This window comes from Mastigoproctus giganteus, chromosome 5 (genome assembly GCF_048544385.1).
Source record: "Mastigoproctus giganteus isolate SK-2022 chromosome 5, ASM4854438v1, whole genome shotgun sequence".
In the NCBI taxonomy this organism is placed as follows: Eukaryota; Metazoa; Arthropoda; class Arachnida; order Uropygi; family Thelyphonidae; genus Mastigoproctus; species Mastigoproctus giganteus.
In genome coordinates, this window is record NC_143579.1 from 7,403,864 (window position 1) to 7,419,081 (window position 15,218).

Genomic DNA, 15,218 nt, shown 5'->3' on the forward strand with positions numbered 1-15,218 from the left:
CTAAACTAACTTCCTATCATTTTTGAAGCTGTTGCAATAATATACTATAGTTTTTTTTTTTTAAATTCAGTTTAGAGACCTCATGACTTGAATGCATTTCATATTTTAGCTTTAAAGATTAGTACATTCTAGTATTTTTTCATTTCTATTGTGACATTATATTTTAATACCTCATTTCTTAATTTTTTTCAGGTGATATAGCTGACTTAATATTTGTGTTCTTTGATCCTATTGGACAAGCCCTATGCAAAAGAACATTAAATTTAGTAGAACAGTTGAATTCAAAGCATAGCGAACACATTAGAATGTACCTTAGTAAAGCTGATGAAGCTGGTCATGAAAGTGATCGTCAGGTAATTCTTTATCTTTAGATTAAAAATAATTTAAAATAAATAAATGCACAAGGCATAATACTTTAAGAGTTTGGTATCTATATAATATCGGTGTTTAGATACACCATAGATAACTCTTAATAAACTACAAAGTAGTTGTTGTAGGCATCATTTGCTGTTTCTCATATTGTGCTCTGCCTTCACGACGAGTTGCCATGATATTGCACTACTTCAAATAAGTAACTCTTCACTAATAGAGAAGACTATTGTTACTTATTCTCAGTTGAGTACCACCACCCAGACAGCACTGTTTCACGGCTATTGGCCGATCATCAGTGGGTGGGCAGGTACCCTGGTAATGCAGACATGACGACCCAGTTGTGAAGTTAATCACACAATATGAGAGATGCCAAGAGGTGTAGATGTCAATATTTAAAATAAATAAATGCACAAGGCATAATACTTTAAGAGTTTGGTATCTATATAATATCGGTGTTTAGATACACCATAGATAACTCTTAATAAACTACAAAGTAGTTGTTGTAGGCATCATTTGCTGTTTCTCATATTGTGCTCTGCCTTCACGACGAGTTGCCATGATATTGCACTACTTCAAATAAGTAACTCTTCACTAATAGAGAAGACTATTGTTACTTATTCTCAGTTGAGTACCACCACCCAGACAGCACTGTTTCACGGCTATTGGCCGATCATCAGTGGGTGGGCAGGTACCCTGGTAATGCAGACATGACGACCCAGTTGTGAAGTTAATCACACAATATGAGAGATGCCAAGAGGTGTAGATGTCAATATTTAAAATAAATAAATGCACAAGGCATAATACTTTAAGAGTTTGGTATCTATATAATATCGGTGTTTAGATACACCATAGATAACTCTTAATAAACTACAAAGTAGTTGTTGTAGGCATCATTTGCTGTTTCTCATATTGTGCTCTGCCTTCCGACGAGTTGCCACTCTATTAGTGAAGAGTTACTTATTTGAAGTAGTGCAATATCATGGCAACTCGTCGTGAAGGCAGAGCACAATATGAGAAACAGCAAATGATGCCTACAACAACTACTTTGTAGTTTATTAAGAGTTATCTATGGTGTATCTAAACACCGATATTATATAGATACCAAACTCTTAAAGTATTATGCCTTGTGCATTTATTTATTTTAAATATTGACATCTACACCTCTTGGCATCTCTCATATTGTGTGATTAACTTCACAACTGGGTCGTCATGTCTGCATTACCAGGGTACCTGCCCACCCACTGATGATCGGCCAATAGCCGTGAAACAGTGCTGTCTGGGTGGTGGTACTCAACTGAGAATAAGTAACAATAGTCTTCTCTATTAGTGAAGAGTTACTTATTTGAAGTAGTGCAATATCATGGCAACTCGTCGTGAAGGCAGAGCACAATATGAGAAACAGCAAATGATGCCTACAACAACTACTTTGTAGTTTATTAAGAGTTATCTATGGTGTATCTAAACACCGATATTATATAGATACCAAACTCTTAAAGTATTATGCCTTGTGCATTTATTTATTTTAAATATTGACATCTACACCTCTTGGCATCTCTCATATTGTGTGATTAACTTCACAACTGGGTCGTCATGTCTGCATTACCAGGGTACCTGCCCACCCACTGATGATCGGCCAATAGCCGTGAAACAGTGCTGTCTGGGTGGTGGTACTCAACTGAGAATAAGTAACAATAGTCTTCTCTATTAGTGAAGAGTTACTTATTTGAAGTAGTGCAATATCATGGCAACTCGTCGTGAAGGCAGAGCACAATATGAGAAACAGCAAATGATGCCTACAACAACTACTTTGTAGTTTATTAAGAGTTATCTATGGTGTATCTAAACACCGATATTATATAGATTAAAAATAATATACTAAAAAGTTGAAGCCATTATACATCATATATTGGGAAGAATAAATTGTAAGTTTATTGTGGAAAATTTGGCATTGTGTTTGTCGGTAAGCCACCGCAGTCCAGACTAGTGCAGTCAGTTTTGTATGAGGTGTGGCAGAGAAACAGTTGGTTATAAAAACTTATTAAATGTTTTATTTAAGAAATTAAAATGCTAGATTAAAGTATGAAAAAAAAGAGCATTTTAATTTTTGAAAATGACCTCTTCAAGTCAAAATCCCTCTCAATACATATACTCTTCCAGTCTTAAGTGCATATTCCCCATTGATGACACATCATTTCCACTAGGATTCTAATTATTTTTCTTGAATTTTGAGTTTTTGGGTGAACATGTAGACCTTGCATTTAAAATAGTGTAACAGCAAATGAAAAAAAAAAAAAAAATCCTTTGCCATCAAATTGATCTTGCTGGCTAAGGAATGGGCATGCATGCCATGATTGGGAAACATCTGTTTTACAGCATTCATTGCTGTAAGACAGCTGTAGAACTATAACAAGCAGTTTTATACATACAGTACAATTTAACAAATTTATTCATAAAGTCATACACCTTCTGCTACTATTGGGGTGATTTGTATGCTGATACAATCACTTGTAGCAGAAGGTGTATGACTTTATGAATAAATTTGGTAGCCAGCTGACTTTGTATTACGAATTCTTAAAACCAAAGTGTGTTTCCTTACAGCAGGCAAAAGTCTGCTAGCTGCAGAGTTCACACATAGCAAGTGCCAAACTGGGTTATATGAAGTATTAAGTTAAATGTTATTTAACTTCTACTTAAATATAATTGTATTTGGAAACCATTCTTATCCAGTGAACCCCTATTTGGAGAACCAAGTGTTTTGAACCAAATTAAAACAAATTGATTTTGGTGGGGGGGGTGGAGTTTCCACTACTGTTGCTCAGTATTGCTGAATATAAAGAAATAGATAGTTTGAAGATCAGTTCTGTCAATTTCAGTGTGAGCTCCTACCAGACACTGTTATGAAAAAAACGAAAGATATTATGTACAGTAGTGGTCCTTGCTTGGGGAACTGACAAAGTGCACAAGGAAACATGAAATATAACAAGTTTATCCCAAGTCATTCTTGGCATTTTGATAATCTTTCATAGCATTGCTAAGTGTCAGAGAATATTCAGTGATGTTTTGCATTCAGCTTGCTATCACAGAAAATGAATGATGCTCATCTACACTTGTATGTCTATCCCCCCCCCACTCTTTTTTTTTGTTGGTTGTGCTTTCTGAAGTTTATCCTTTCTAATATTTCTTTTAATTATAAGAATAATTATATTTTATCATCAATAATCATGATAAACTTGAACTGGGTCTTAAATTCCAGACTAAGCAATCAGTTTGTTTAGTCTGTAATTTAAAAACTGAATTAAGATATTCTCTTTCTGGTGTTGTTTTGGAAATGCTCTTGACAGCCAAGTCAAGACAGCAATGTTGTTATTAATAAATAAAACTTTGACTCAAACTTTCTGAGGAGGTGCAAAGTATCTTTCTTGAAGCAGTCAGAATCAGTTAATATCTAAAAGACAATCCAAACAGAAATCCACTGGTAAAAAAAAATGTTAGGTAAGCTCATGAGTAAAAGTTTATTGTACTGGTAAAAATCCTATGGCTGTATTTTAATATAAAATGTGTCAGTAATATTTAATTTCTAATGCAGTGTGGGCATTAAAAAATCTTCAGGTGTGTTTTTTTTTTTTTTTTTTCCCCTTCTGGCCAAAAAGTCTCCTGTTTCTCTTCTGCCTACAAACACCTGATCTCCAGCTTTTGAAAAGCTATGCTGATGTCGCTGTGAACTGTAAAGGACCTGAAGAAGTGGTGGAAAAGGTCTGAAGAGTAATTTCTTCTGTGGTGGCCGAAATCATAGATTATGTGGATAAGGACACAAAAACAGTACACCCAAATAAGAATGGAATCCTGAAGAAGTGCAGCACTGATTCGAGGAAGAGAAGTTTTGGTTGTGCTAGAAACAGCTTTGACATTATAGATCTAGATTATAGTAAAGCTTTTGATATGTTCCCCATGTATAAACTGGGATTACAGGGAAGAGCCGTCACTGGATTAAGGGGGATTTGTCTGAAAGATAGGAAACAGAAAGGCCACATTAGCTCCATTGAGAATGCCAATTTTAACCAATCAGTGATAGCTGTGCACTAATGACAGGGGGACTTGATTCCAGCCAAATGATGTTCAAATTATTGGTAATGCATTCAATTTCAAGATCCATCGCTGGTTGGAATCCACCCACGAATGCAGCACTAGATACACCTAGAAGTTTACCATGGAGTGTAATGAACAGTATAAACTATTTACTCTTCCCTCTGAGAAACTGTTTAGAAAGTATGGACTGCAAACCTTGGCAGTTAAAAACCTTAGGGAGAACATGAGTGAGGTATATAATGAATAGAAGGGGGGGGGGATACTCTCATTGATGACAGGAAGAGCGAGGGGAAGGGGGAGAGAGAATATTCAGGGAGCACAAATACAAAATCTTAGGAATAACAAAAAGCTGGATCTCGTGTTTCTTTGAGTAGCATATTTTAGATCATCAGGATAAATTGATAAATTATTAAAGTGGCTGTGGTACAAGTCCTATGCAGAATTGAATTACCTCTTCTTGGAAACGAGGCAGTGCAAATTGATTCAGATGTATAAGGCAATTATACACCTCAAATTGATTGAGGTGTATAATGGTTTGAGCAAGCTCAGTGCTGATGGGATTCTTCCTCTTGCTCATATTCTGCACCTGAGGGGACATAAATTCAAATTGATGAAAGAATGTTGTAGAATAGCTGTGTGGAAAAAAATTGTCTTGAGCCAGCAGGTGGGTGATTGCTGGAACAAACTTCCATCTGCCATTGTGGAAGTTGATAGCTTAACTAAATTCAAGGCTAAACTAGACAAATGTTTGGAGTGAATGGATGGCTGAAACTGGATGGTTTTTTTTTTTTTTTTTTGCTGATGCTAAATAAGCTTGCTTTCTTGCATCATATTGCTAATGTTAATGGAGGGTTTTTTTTTTTTTTTTTGCAAATACAGAAAAGGTCTCCTTCCTTGCATTACACACCATTCTAGTACTAATACTAAAGTGGCTCATCTAAACAGTTTGGTATAGTTGAAGGTAGAATACAAACTGGGTGAATTTCTTTTTATTGGTGGGAAATTTGTGAATTTTTTTGGTTATTTTTTTAATTGTGTATCACCATTAAAATGTTTTTATGATTCCATATTTCCATATCTGAGTTGTTTTATTTTATTTTTTTTTTAGTTTTGTACACTTCATAACCCTGATATTTTGCAATTATCAGAATTAAGAAGCCCTGATTTTTCCTTAAAAAGTATTTCTCAAATACATAAATACTTAAGGTAACAAAAATGATGCCATTTCACCCACTTTGGTGATTTACTACGAACTGAAATGATGCTTTGCACTAACTTATTAATCTAGTAAATTTCTTGTAATTTGGGGCTTTCAGCCTTAAATCCTTTTTTGTACATTACTGTTGTATACCGTCTGGCATCTCTCATATCGTAAAGTTAAACTTCGTAACTGAGTTGTCACCCATTGTATCACTTGGGTGCCTACTCACTCACTCACCGATGAGAGGCCAACAAGCTTTGAAACGGTGCCGTCTAGGTGGTGGTATCTGCTGAGAATAAGTAACATTAGTCTTTTCTACTGGGGAAGTGCTTTTTGAGGTAGTGCAATAGCAGGCAATTTGTTGTCAAGGTGTTCACAATATGAGATGTAACAAAAACTAAGCAATTTCACTTACTTTAATGATTTACATTAACTTTTTCATCTATACTTAAGGTATTTAAGAAATTGGGGTTTTTTTTTTTTTTTTATAACATGACTGCTGCTACTACTATTACTAAAGATATTTATTTATCCAGTATAGTGTTATAATTAAGAATAAAATTTTAAAGTGCACTATTTTACTCTAAATTGATGACCATTGTACAACAGCATGTCTGTAAGCATAAGTTTTTGGCATTCCTGCTCTAGTGATGAAGTTTGCACAGACTGAAATAAATGTTAATGTCTTGCTTTTTGTTTCATACTAAGAAAATTAATTAGATATGTTGGGCAACATAAATCTATTCTTTTGTAAAATTAGGGAAACATATGTATACCAGAAGATCTTGTTAAAGAAATGTTAAGATATATATTTATTTTAAATCTATGTACAGAATTTTCTTATCAGTTATCCATAAAATAGTATGGGTTTTTTTTTTTTTTTTTTTTTCCCCTTTAGAAAGTGTTAATGCAGATTGTACAGGAATTGTGCAAACGGCCATCACTTAATAAATGCGGGTTTGACATGCCAACAGTGTACATTCCTAATCCTAGCAAGGTAAGTATTGTATTTTAATCAAGTCAGTTTTTTTTTTCAGAAGATAAGGTTTTTATAAAAACCTTTCATTTGGGGCAAACAGTTGTCTCTCATATAGCCATCTTATTACTAACTGGGGCATGTTCTATAATTGGGCCAATCACAAAACTTTGCAGTTTCTGCTGTTCTTGTTCAGTTTAGTTTAATTTTGTTCCTAAGGTCCCTAATAGCCCACTATTTAAGACTTAATATTTATAGATAAGGTAATCTATCTTGGAGATTTTTGCTGCATTTTCACAATGATCAAGGGACTGCAGTTGCCATTTATAATACAAAAAAGATGCATGAAGAGGTGCTTGTTGTTATTTTTCTCTATCATTTGGTAGAGCTAAATGATAGAGAAAGATGAAAAATGAATAAGCTGCTAGTGTTATAACCCTTCGTTGATCTTATACAGCTCTGCAGAATACACTGCTTGCAATTTCCTCCACAGTAGGGATATCACATTTGGGTGGCTATTCAAGACTTGCAACTGACATCTGCAGTTAGCCCATCCTGCTGGCAGCTCTCCACAATAAAGAATTGCTCATGTGTGATATCTGTCCATACACAATCAGACCTTTCTGTTTAAAGCCACCCATATCAGAATCAGACCAGTTCAACTAGCAGTTCAAATTAAAATTAAAATTCAGGAATATTTCAGTAACACCAGTCTAGGGAATATTGATTTTAATGATGCAGCTTTCCACTTCATCACTGTACCCCCTTCAGTCCAAAGCAATCTGTAATTCTGGCAATAGAATGTGATTCTGTTGCTAGAATTTCTCTCTCTCTCTCTCTCTCTCTCTCTCTCTCTCTCTCTCTCTCTCTTCTCACTCTCTCTCTCTCTCTCTCTCTCTCTCTCTCTCTCTCTCTCTCTCTCTCTCTCTCTCTCTCTCTCTCTCTCCTCTCTCTCTCTCTCTCTCTCTCACTCACTCACTCACTCACTCACTCACTCACTCACTCACTCACTCACTCACTCACTCACTCACTCACTCACTCACTCTCTCTCTCTCTCTCTCTCTCTCTCTCTCTCTCTCTCTCTCTCTCTCTCTCTCTCTCTCTCTCTCTCTCTCTCTCTCTCTCTCTCTCTCTCTCTCTCTCTCTCTCTCTCTCTCTCTCTCTCATTTCAGGCAGAGATTGTGTGTGTCCCAAGTTATTCTGGTGTTTTGCAGCTTGAGAAACAGACAATTCTACAGACCAAACAATCTGGAACAACATGACCTAAGAATCTAACTGGGTGATCATGCCATACTGTTGTGCCTGCTGTCTGATTTCTTGGCTTAACCTTAAATAAAAAAAAATTAACCTTTGTTGACCATAGTAAACAGCTTAAAACCACCTGTTTCAAGAAAAGAAATCTTGAAAGTATAATCAACTAATTATGGGATGCTGAACATCATACACTACTTATATTATGCAATAGTAAGATCATGGTTAGATTATGCATCTCCAGATCCCGCCACGGGCTTGGATAAAAAAAAAAAAAAAACCTTGGGAGGTGCACTATGGCCACAGAAGCCGATGCGCCAACAACTACCAAAAAAAAAAAAAAATGCATCTCCAGTTTACAACTCTGCTAAACCCAGAACTTGAGGTGGTTAGACCCTATTCGTCACAGTGGCCTATACATTGCTTTTGGAGTCTACTGCACGTCTCCTATCCAGTTCTTTATGCTGAAGCTCACAGCCCCTTCACTCTCTATATGATGAAAAATTTTGCTACTAAATTATGTTATCAAAATTTAAAAGTCCGCCCATGCATTCAGCTTGAAGGTATGTATTTACTCCAGATTCGCAGAACTTGTATGCTTTATCCATCAGTAAGTCAACCGGCTGGAATTTCTTCGTTCATTAGCATTAGTAGAGGCATTTGATGCAAGAAAGCAAGCTTATGCAGCATCAGCCAAAAAAAAAAAAAATAATAAAAATAAATAAATAAATAAATAAAAAATAACCACTTCCACTTCACCCCTCTGTTCGTTCGAAATACCTGTCCAGCTGAGCCTTAAACTTATTTAAGATATCAACTTCCACGACAAGGAATGGAAGTCTATTCCACCAACCAACCACCCGCTGGCTAAAGGCAAATTTCCTCACATCTATCCTACATCTGTCTTTTCTCAATTTCAATTTATGCCCTCTCAGGTGATTATTCTGAGCAAGAGGAAGAATCCCATCAGCATTGAGCATGCTCAAACCATTCAAGGCTTTATACACCTCTATCAGATCACCTCGCCGGTGCCTAGTCTCCAGACATTGTAATTTGCAAAACTTAAGCCTTTCTTCATAAGAGCACCCCTTTGTTCCATTCACTAATCTTGTTGCCCTTCTCTGTACTCATTCCAGCATCTCTACATCCTTCTTGAAGTGAGACCTCCAGACCTGTATACAGTACTCTAGGTGTGGCCTGACCATTGCCTTATACAAGGGAATAATCACCTCCTTATCCCTGCTAGAAAAATTCCTATATATCATCGACAATACACCATGAGCTACTCTTGCAGCCTGTCTGCACTGCTCAGAAAACTTCATATCTGCCTGCACAACCACCTCCAGGTCCCTTTCATTCTCTACCACTGTCAGTGTAGTACCACAGAGTTGATACGTTGCTCTGGGTTGCTGTTTCCCATATGTAGTACTTTACATTTGCCAATGTTAAACTTCATTTGCCACCTCGAAGCCCATCTGCTCAACCTTTCCAGATCCTGTTGCAGTAGCATAGTGTCAGTAGTGTCCTTGACAACCCTGCCAACCTTCGTATCGTCTGCGAACTTGGACATTAAGCTTGATATAACATCATCAATATCATTTATAAATACAGAAAACAATAATGAACCCAATACTGAACCCTGAGGGACTCCACTAATAACATTAGTCCACGATGAGCAGTGTCCATTGATTACCACTCTCTGTCTTCTCCCCCTCAACCACCCCTTTATCCATAGCAGCAGTTTGCCTCCAGTGCCACACTGCTCCAATTTGTGCAGCAGTCTTCCATGTGCAACAGTATCAAAAGCCTTTCTAAGATCCAAGTATATAATATCAAAGTTATTTCCTGCATCCAGCTCTTTTGTGACTGCATGATAGTATCCAATCAAATTGGTCAGGCAAGACTTCCCCTTAACAAAACCATGCTGTGTCTGAGCTATGACTGAAGTCTTGTCTAGATGATCCTGCAGTGCTTCTTTAACCAGTGCCTCCATTAATTTTCCAGGAACAGAAGTTGAACTAACAGGTCTATAATTATTTGTGTCGCCCTTTGATCCTCCTTTGTGAATTGGGGTCACATTTGCACATCTCCAGTCCATGGATACTTCCCCTGTGTCCAAGGAAGCTCTCATAATTATGGCTAAGAGTTTGCTTACTTCCTTTGCTGCCTCCTTTAATATAACTGGATAGATGCCATCCAGCCCAGGTGCCTTTCTTGTATTTATCTTCAACAATTTCTCCTCCACTTTGCTCTCAGTTATTACAAGATTCTCTAGCTTACTGCCAGAGTTGAATACACCTCTGGCATTCCCCTCGCTGAATAACTCCTTATGTGTGAATGTCGATGCAAAATATTCATTCAGTTTCTTAGCTACCTGAGCAGGATCATCAACAGTTGACCCATCGATATCAAGTGGACCAATCTGATTCATCCCCTTCCTTCTAGAGTTTATATAAGTAAAGAAATCCTTGCTGTTTTTCTTCGCATCCCTTGCCAAAGATTTCTCGTAATCTGCCTTCGCCTGCATAACCTCCTTTGTAACTTGGTTACAGATCAACTTGTATCTATCATAGGCTTCTGTGTCACGTGTTAATTTGTATGTATCCCATGCATTTTTCTTCTCTGCCATATGTCTCATTAGTTCATCTGAAATCCACTTAGGCCTAAACCTTGAACAATATTTCTTAGTTGGTATGTAAAGCCTGGTAGCTTCCAAGATAAGTTCTTTGAATGCTTCCCATTTTGAATTTGCTGTTGGTAACATCATCAGTTGGTCCCACTGTATAGAATTTAAATACTGTCTCAGTCCATCGTAGTCACCTTTACGAAAGCAATAACCCTTCCCTTTACCCCTAATCGTAGTCACCTCTTTGAGTAAATCCCACTTCAGCACACTGTGATCACTGCCACCTAGTGGTTCATTTACCTGCAGATTCTTAATGCATGAAGAATCACTACTGATAATCAAATCAAGAGTATTACTCCCTCTAGTTGCCTCCCGAACATGCTGATGTAGAAAACAATCATCCAATAAATCCACAAAAGCCTTGCTAGTGTGTGAGTGACCAGCCCCCAAATTCCAGTCGATATCTGGGAAATTAAAATCACCCATTATAAGACTCTCTGATTTACTGGCCCACTCTATTTCCCTGTACAGTTTCTTATTATACTCATCAGAGTCATTAGGCCTATAGCACACTCCTACTCTCAATTTTGATCTCCCAATGCTTATGTCACACCAAACTGACTCGACACTGCACTGTCCAGCAATGTCGACTGGCTTCACTTCCTTGGATTTTATGTATTTCTTAACTAATAGCATAACCCCTCCTCCCTGTCTATCCTTTCTGTAGACATTGTACTCCCCAAATTCCAGTTCTGCATTCCTTATATCTGTGTGACACCACATCTCTGAAATCCCCACAATATCTGCCTTTGATGTTTTCAGCAATACCTCAAATTCATCAAATTTATTTACTAAACTCCTAGCATTGGTGTACACGCAAGTATACATGCACCTGTTCTTTTTCTTAGCTACCCTAACACAACCTATCTGTTTATTTGTACCTCAATGATTCCCAGCAGTCTCTGAACTATCCTGCATCTTATTTTCCAGGCTGCGGCTCATTCCAATAGAAGCAGTGCAAGAATCTCTTTCACCTCTGCCAGTGGCTACTGTCAATCTATTGGTCTTTGTCTCCCCCCAATCTAGCAGTTTTCCGACCCACCTAACACTGCCTCGATAGCATCAGCAAACATTCTTGCACCCTTTCTATTTAAGTGTATCCCATACCTGTAGAAGCAATCTCTTCTGTTAACATTACTTGGTAATTGGAAGATAAATCTTTCTAAAATAGGCATTACTAACTCCACCGCTCCTCTGTAAGCTTTCTGTCCTTTCAAGATTGGGGGACTACTCTTTCTTAACAGAATATGAAACAGCTTCATAAATCTCTCATTGTAAAATATGAACCTTATATTCACATGGCTCCAAAACTGACCATCGTGTTGATGCTGTGGTTGTTCTTCTATTCTCCGTAACCTCCAGTCAATTACCTTTTGATTATAGCATCTTTTCTGTTGAACTGCATGCAGTATAAATGACTTTGGGAGCTATACAGTTGCACTGGCTTACTCATAGTGTCGTATTTGCTGACCCTCTTACTACCATTCTAACTTTACAACAACAAAGGAAACATTGCAATTACCTAATTGATTATATTCAGAATTTACTGAAAATAGTAAAATTTTGTTGGGTCCCGAGTTATGCATTTTTGTCAGTAAAAATCACTGACAAACCATCTGGCAAAATCAACAAGACACAAACTCCTTCAGATCAAACGAATCTTTAGTCTTGGCCATCCAGTTTCTGTTTGAACTGTAAAGATGATGTCATGCCTGCAAGAACATGGAAAGGTCATACACACCTTACTCATTTTTATCTTCTTTAAGCTATTTTGATACACTTGTGAGCTGGATGTGGGTAGCAATTTCAACATAATTTATTTGGGTTTTAGCAAGGCATTTGACTTTGTGAGAGGTTACTGTATAAGCTGAAACAAGTTGGGATTACTGGAAATATTGCAGGATGGCTGCAGGAGAGAAGGCATAGGGCTGTTATTAGTGGATATTCTTTAGATTGGTGTAATGTCAGAAATAGTGTCCCCCAGGATTGGTTCTTAGACCACTGTTGTTTCTGATTTTCACAAATAATATTGACAAGGGGATAAAGTGTGTGATGTCAGAATTTGCAGACGATGTAAAGGTTGGGAAAGCTGTTAATGATCATCCTAAGCAGTGCTCCTTCATGATGACTTGAACAGGCTTCAAGAATGATCTAGTCAGAAAAGTGGCAGCTATGTTTTAATGCAGCAAAATGCAATGTCCATCACTTTGGGAATAGCAAAGGCAGAATAAGACTTGGTGGATGTTGAATTAAAAAGAGTAGAGAAAGAAAGGAATGTGAAGTTATGATACAGGCAGATATGAAGTTTTCTGAGAGCAGCATTAACACCAGGGAAGCCTAGTGTCCTATTTTTGATTTATCAAACAATATCTTGTCGAGATAGGGAAGTCATAATCCCACTGTTTAAGGCGATTGTAAGATTTCATTTGAAGTACTCTGTCCAGGTAAAAGACATTGAGCTATTCTATCAATGAATTATCAGACAATATCCTGTCGAGGTAAGCAAGTCATGATCCCATTGTATAAGCCAATTGCAAGACCGCATTTGGAGATCTCATCCAAATAAAAGACATTGAGCTTCTTAAATGGGCCGAAAGATGGGCAGCTTGTGTGGTGAGATTGGCAAATTGATGACTGTATGAGGAAAGACTTCAATTATATGGGTTACAGAGCTTGGCAACCAAATGCCTAAGAGGAGACCTGATTGAGGTTTATAAGTCTCTTAGAGGGGTTAGTAAAATGAATAAAGGTGTAATTTCCACTGCTATAAAGAATTCCAGCTCTACGGGCCATAAATTCAAATTCCAGGGGAAGAGGTTTAGACTAGATTGCAGGAAGTTTTCTTTTAGTCAGTGAGTTTTTGATTACTGGAGCAAGTTGCCTCAACAGGTTGTTGAGGCTGACAGTGTAAAGAAATTGAAACGTCAACTGAATTGTTACTGTGTTAGAAAGGAAGCACATAATTTGTATTTGTTTGCCTGCTTTTGCTTCCACTTTTTTTTTTTTTTTTCCAGTGCAGCAAAAGCTTGTGGCTTCCTTGCACTATATGGCTAATACTAACAACAAATTATATTAGAATTGTAGTCTGGGAACATTCCAAGTTTGAATATCCAATGGCAGCTGTTTTCTAAATGCACTAATTTTAAAAATTAGACATCATGATGCTGGTTTCTTTGGTGATTCATTGAAGCATAAGCATTTAGGATAGCATTTTCATTGTGAAACAGGCTCAGTTAGGTTATATTCTACATTTTAAAGTACTTGTTATCTTTGCATTTTATTTCTAAATGTGTAGATGATGTTTATTTCTAAGTGTGTAGATGATGTTTATTTCTAAGTGTGTACATTAGATCTTTATCAAATTAATTGAAGAGACTTACCTCAGTATTTTCTTATGAAACACTTCACTTCTGATTCTCACTATATTACTTAAATTAAAATTATATGAAATTACTTAAATGAATTTTTCAGCACCTGAAAACAGGCAATCTAAGACATCTGGTATCAATGATTGATGGCCCCAGCCACAACATTCAGAACTATATAATAAATCCAAACGAGTTCACAAAAAGACATTAGCATCATAAAATAAAATATTCAGAACAAATAAAAGTACAAATAAAATATGATCCTTAAAGCTGGTGAAGCTTTTTTGACTGAAGTGTCGTGTTCACAGATAGTATACAAGCATAATGTGCACGGTATTTAAAAGAACAGATTAACTACTTCCCTGGTGCATGTGTATAAACAACCAGAAGTCCAAAATGAGAAAGTGGCGACGAACATTAATCGAGTTTTCATGAAGTTTTATTTCAAGAGTTTCAACTATCAGTAATTTTGTATAATTATGTTGAATGCCTGAGGATTTTGGCCTCATTAAGAAGAAAGATGTGTCCTTCAGTAATCACATGATGTGTTAATTGGAACATGGTAGAATTATTATTATCAGACATGATAAGGTTATTTTGTGTTCCAAGTTTTTTTTGTCTTTTAGGGCTATCTTTTGCTTCACTAATCTGGATTATTGCTTAATCTGGATGACCTCTCTCCCCAGTTAATCCAATTAGCAAGTTCTCACTATATTACTTAGTTTATTACAAATAAACTAAGTAATATAGTGAGATTAATTTAAGTAATCTCACTATATTACTTAAATTACTTTAATTTAAGTAATATAGTGAGAATCAGAATTTAAGGGTTTCATAAGAAAATATTTTGCATCTACATTCACACATGAGGAGTTATTCAATGAGCAGAGTGCCAGAAGTTTATCAAACGCTAACAGGGAGCTAAGTGATTTTGTAATAACTGAGATCAAAGTGGAGGAGAAATTGTTGAAGTTAAACATAAGGAAGGCACCTGGGGTGGACAGAGTTATATTAAAGGAGGCAGCAAAGGAAGCAAGCAAGCAAATCCTTAGCCATGATTATGAGAACTTCCTTGCACACCTCCAGTCCCCATGGACTGGAGATGTGCAAATGTATCACCAATTCACAAAGGGGGTTGAAAAGGTGACACTGACACAAGTAACTACAGACCTGTTAGTTTAACTTGTGTTCCGGGGAAAATAATGGTGGTTAAAGAAGCATTGCAGGATCATCTAGACAAGACTGCAGTAATAGTTAAGACACAGCATGGGTTTGTTA

At 36.8% G+C, this 15,218-nt stretch overlaps 1 protein-coding gene across 2 annotated transcripts in view; it reads left to right on the forward strand.

The window, feature by feature from the left end:
• The window catches only part of LOC150085147 (uncharacterized), a 307,492-nt gene that overhangs the window by 252,518 nt on the left and 39,756 nt on the right, over positions 1 to 15,218 (forward strand). For both annotated transcript variants that reach the window (XM_090373892.1, XM_090373893.1), the window contains 2 exons: positions 193 to 353; positions 6,558 to 6,656. In XM_090373892.1, the coding sequence (XP_090230018.1) occupies positions 193 to 353; positions 6,558 to 6,656 (260 nt within the window). The remainder of the gene's footprint in view (positions 1 to 192; positions 354 to 6,557; positions 6,657 to 15,218) is intronic.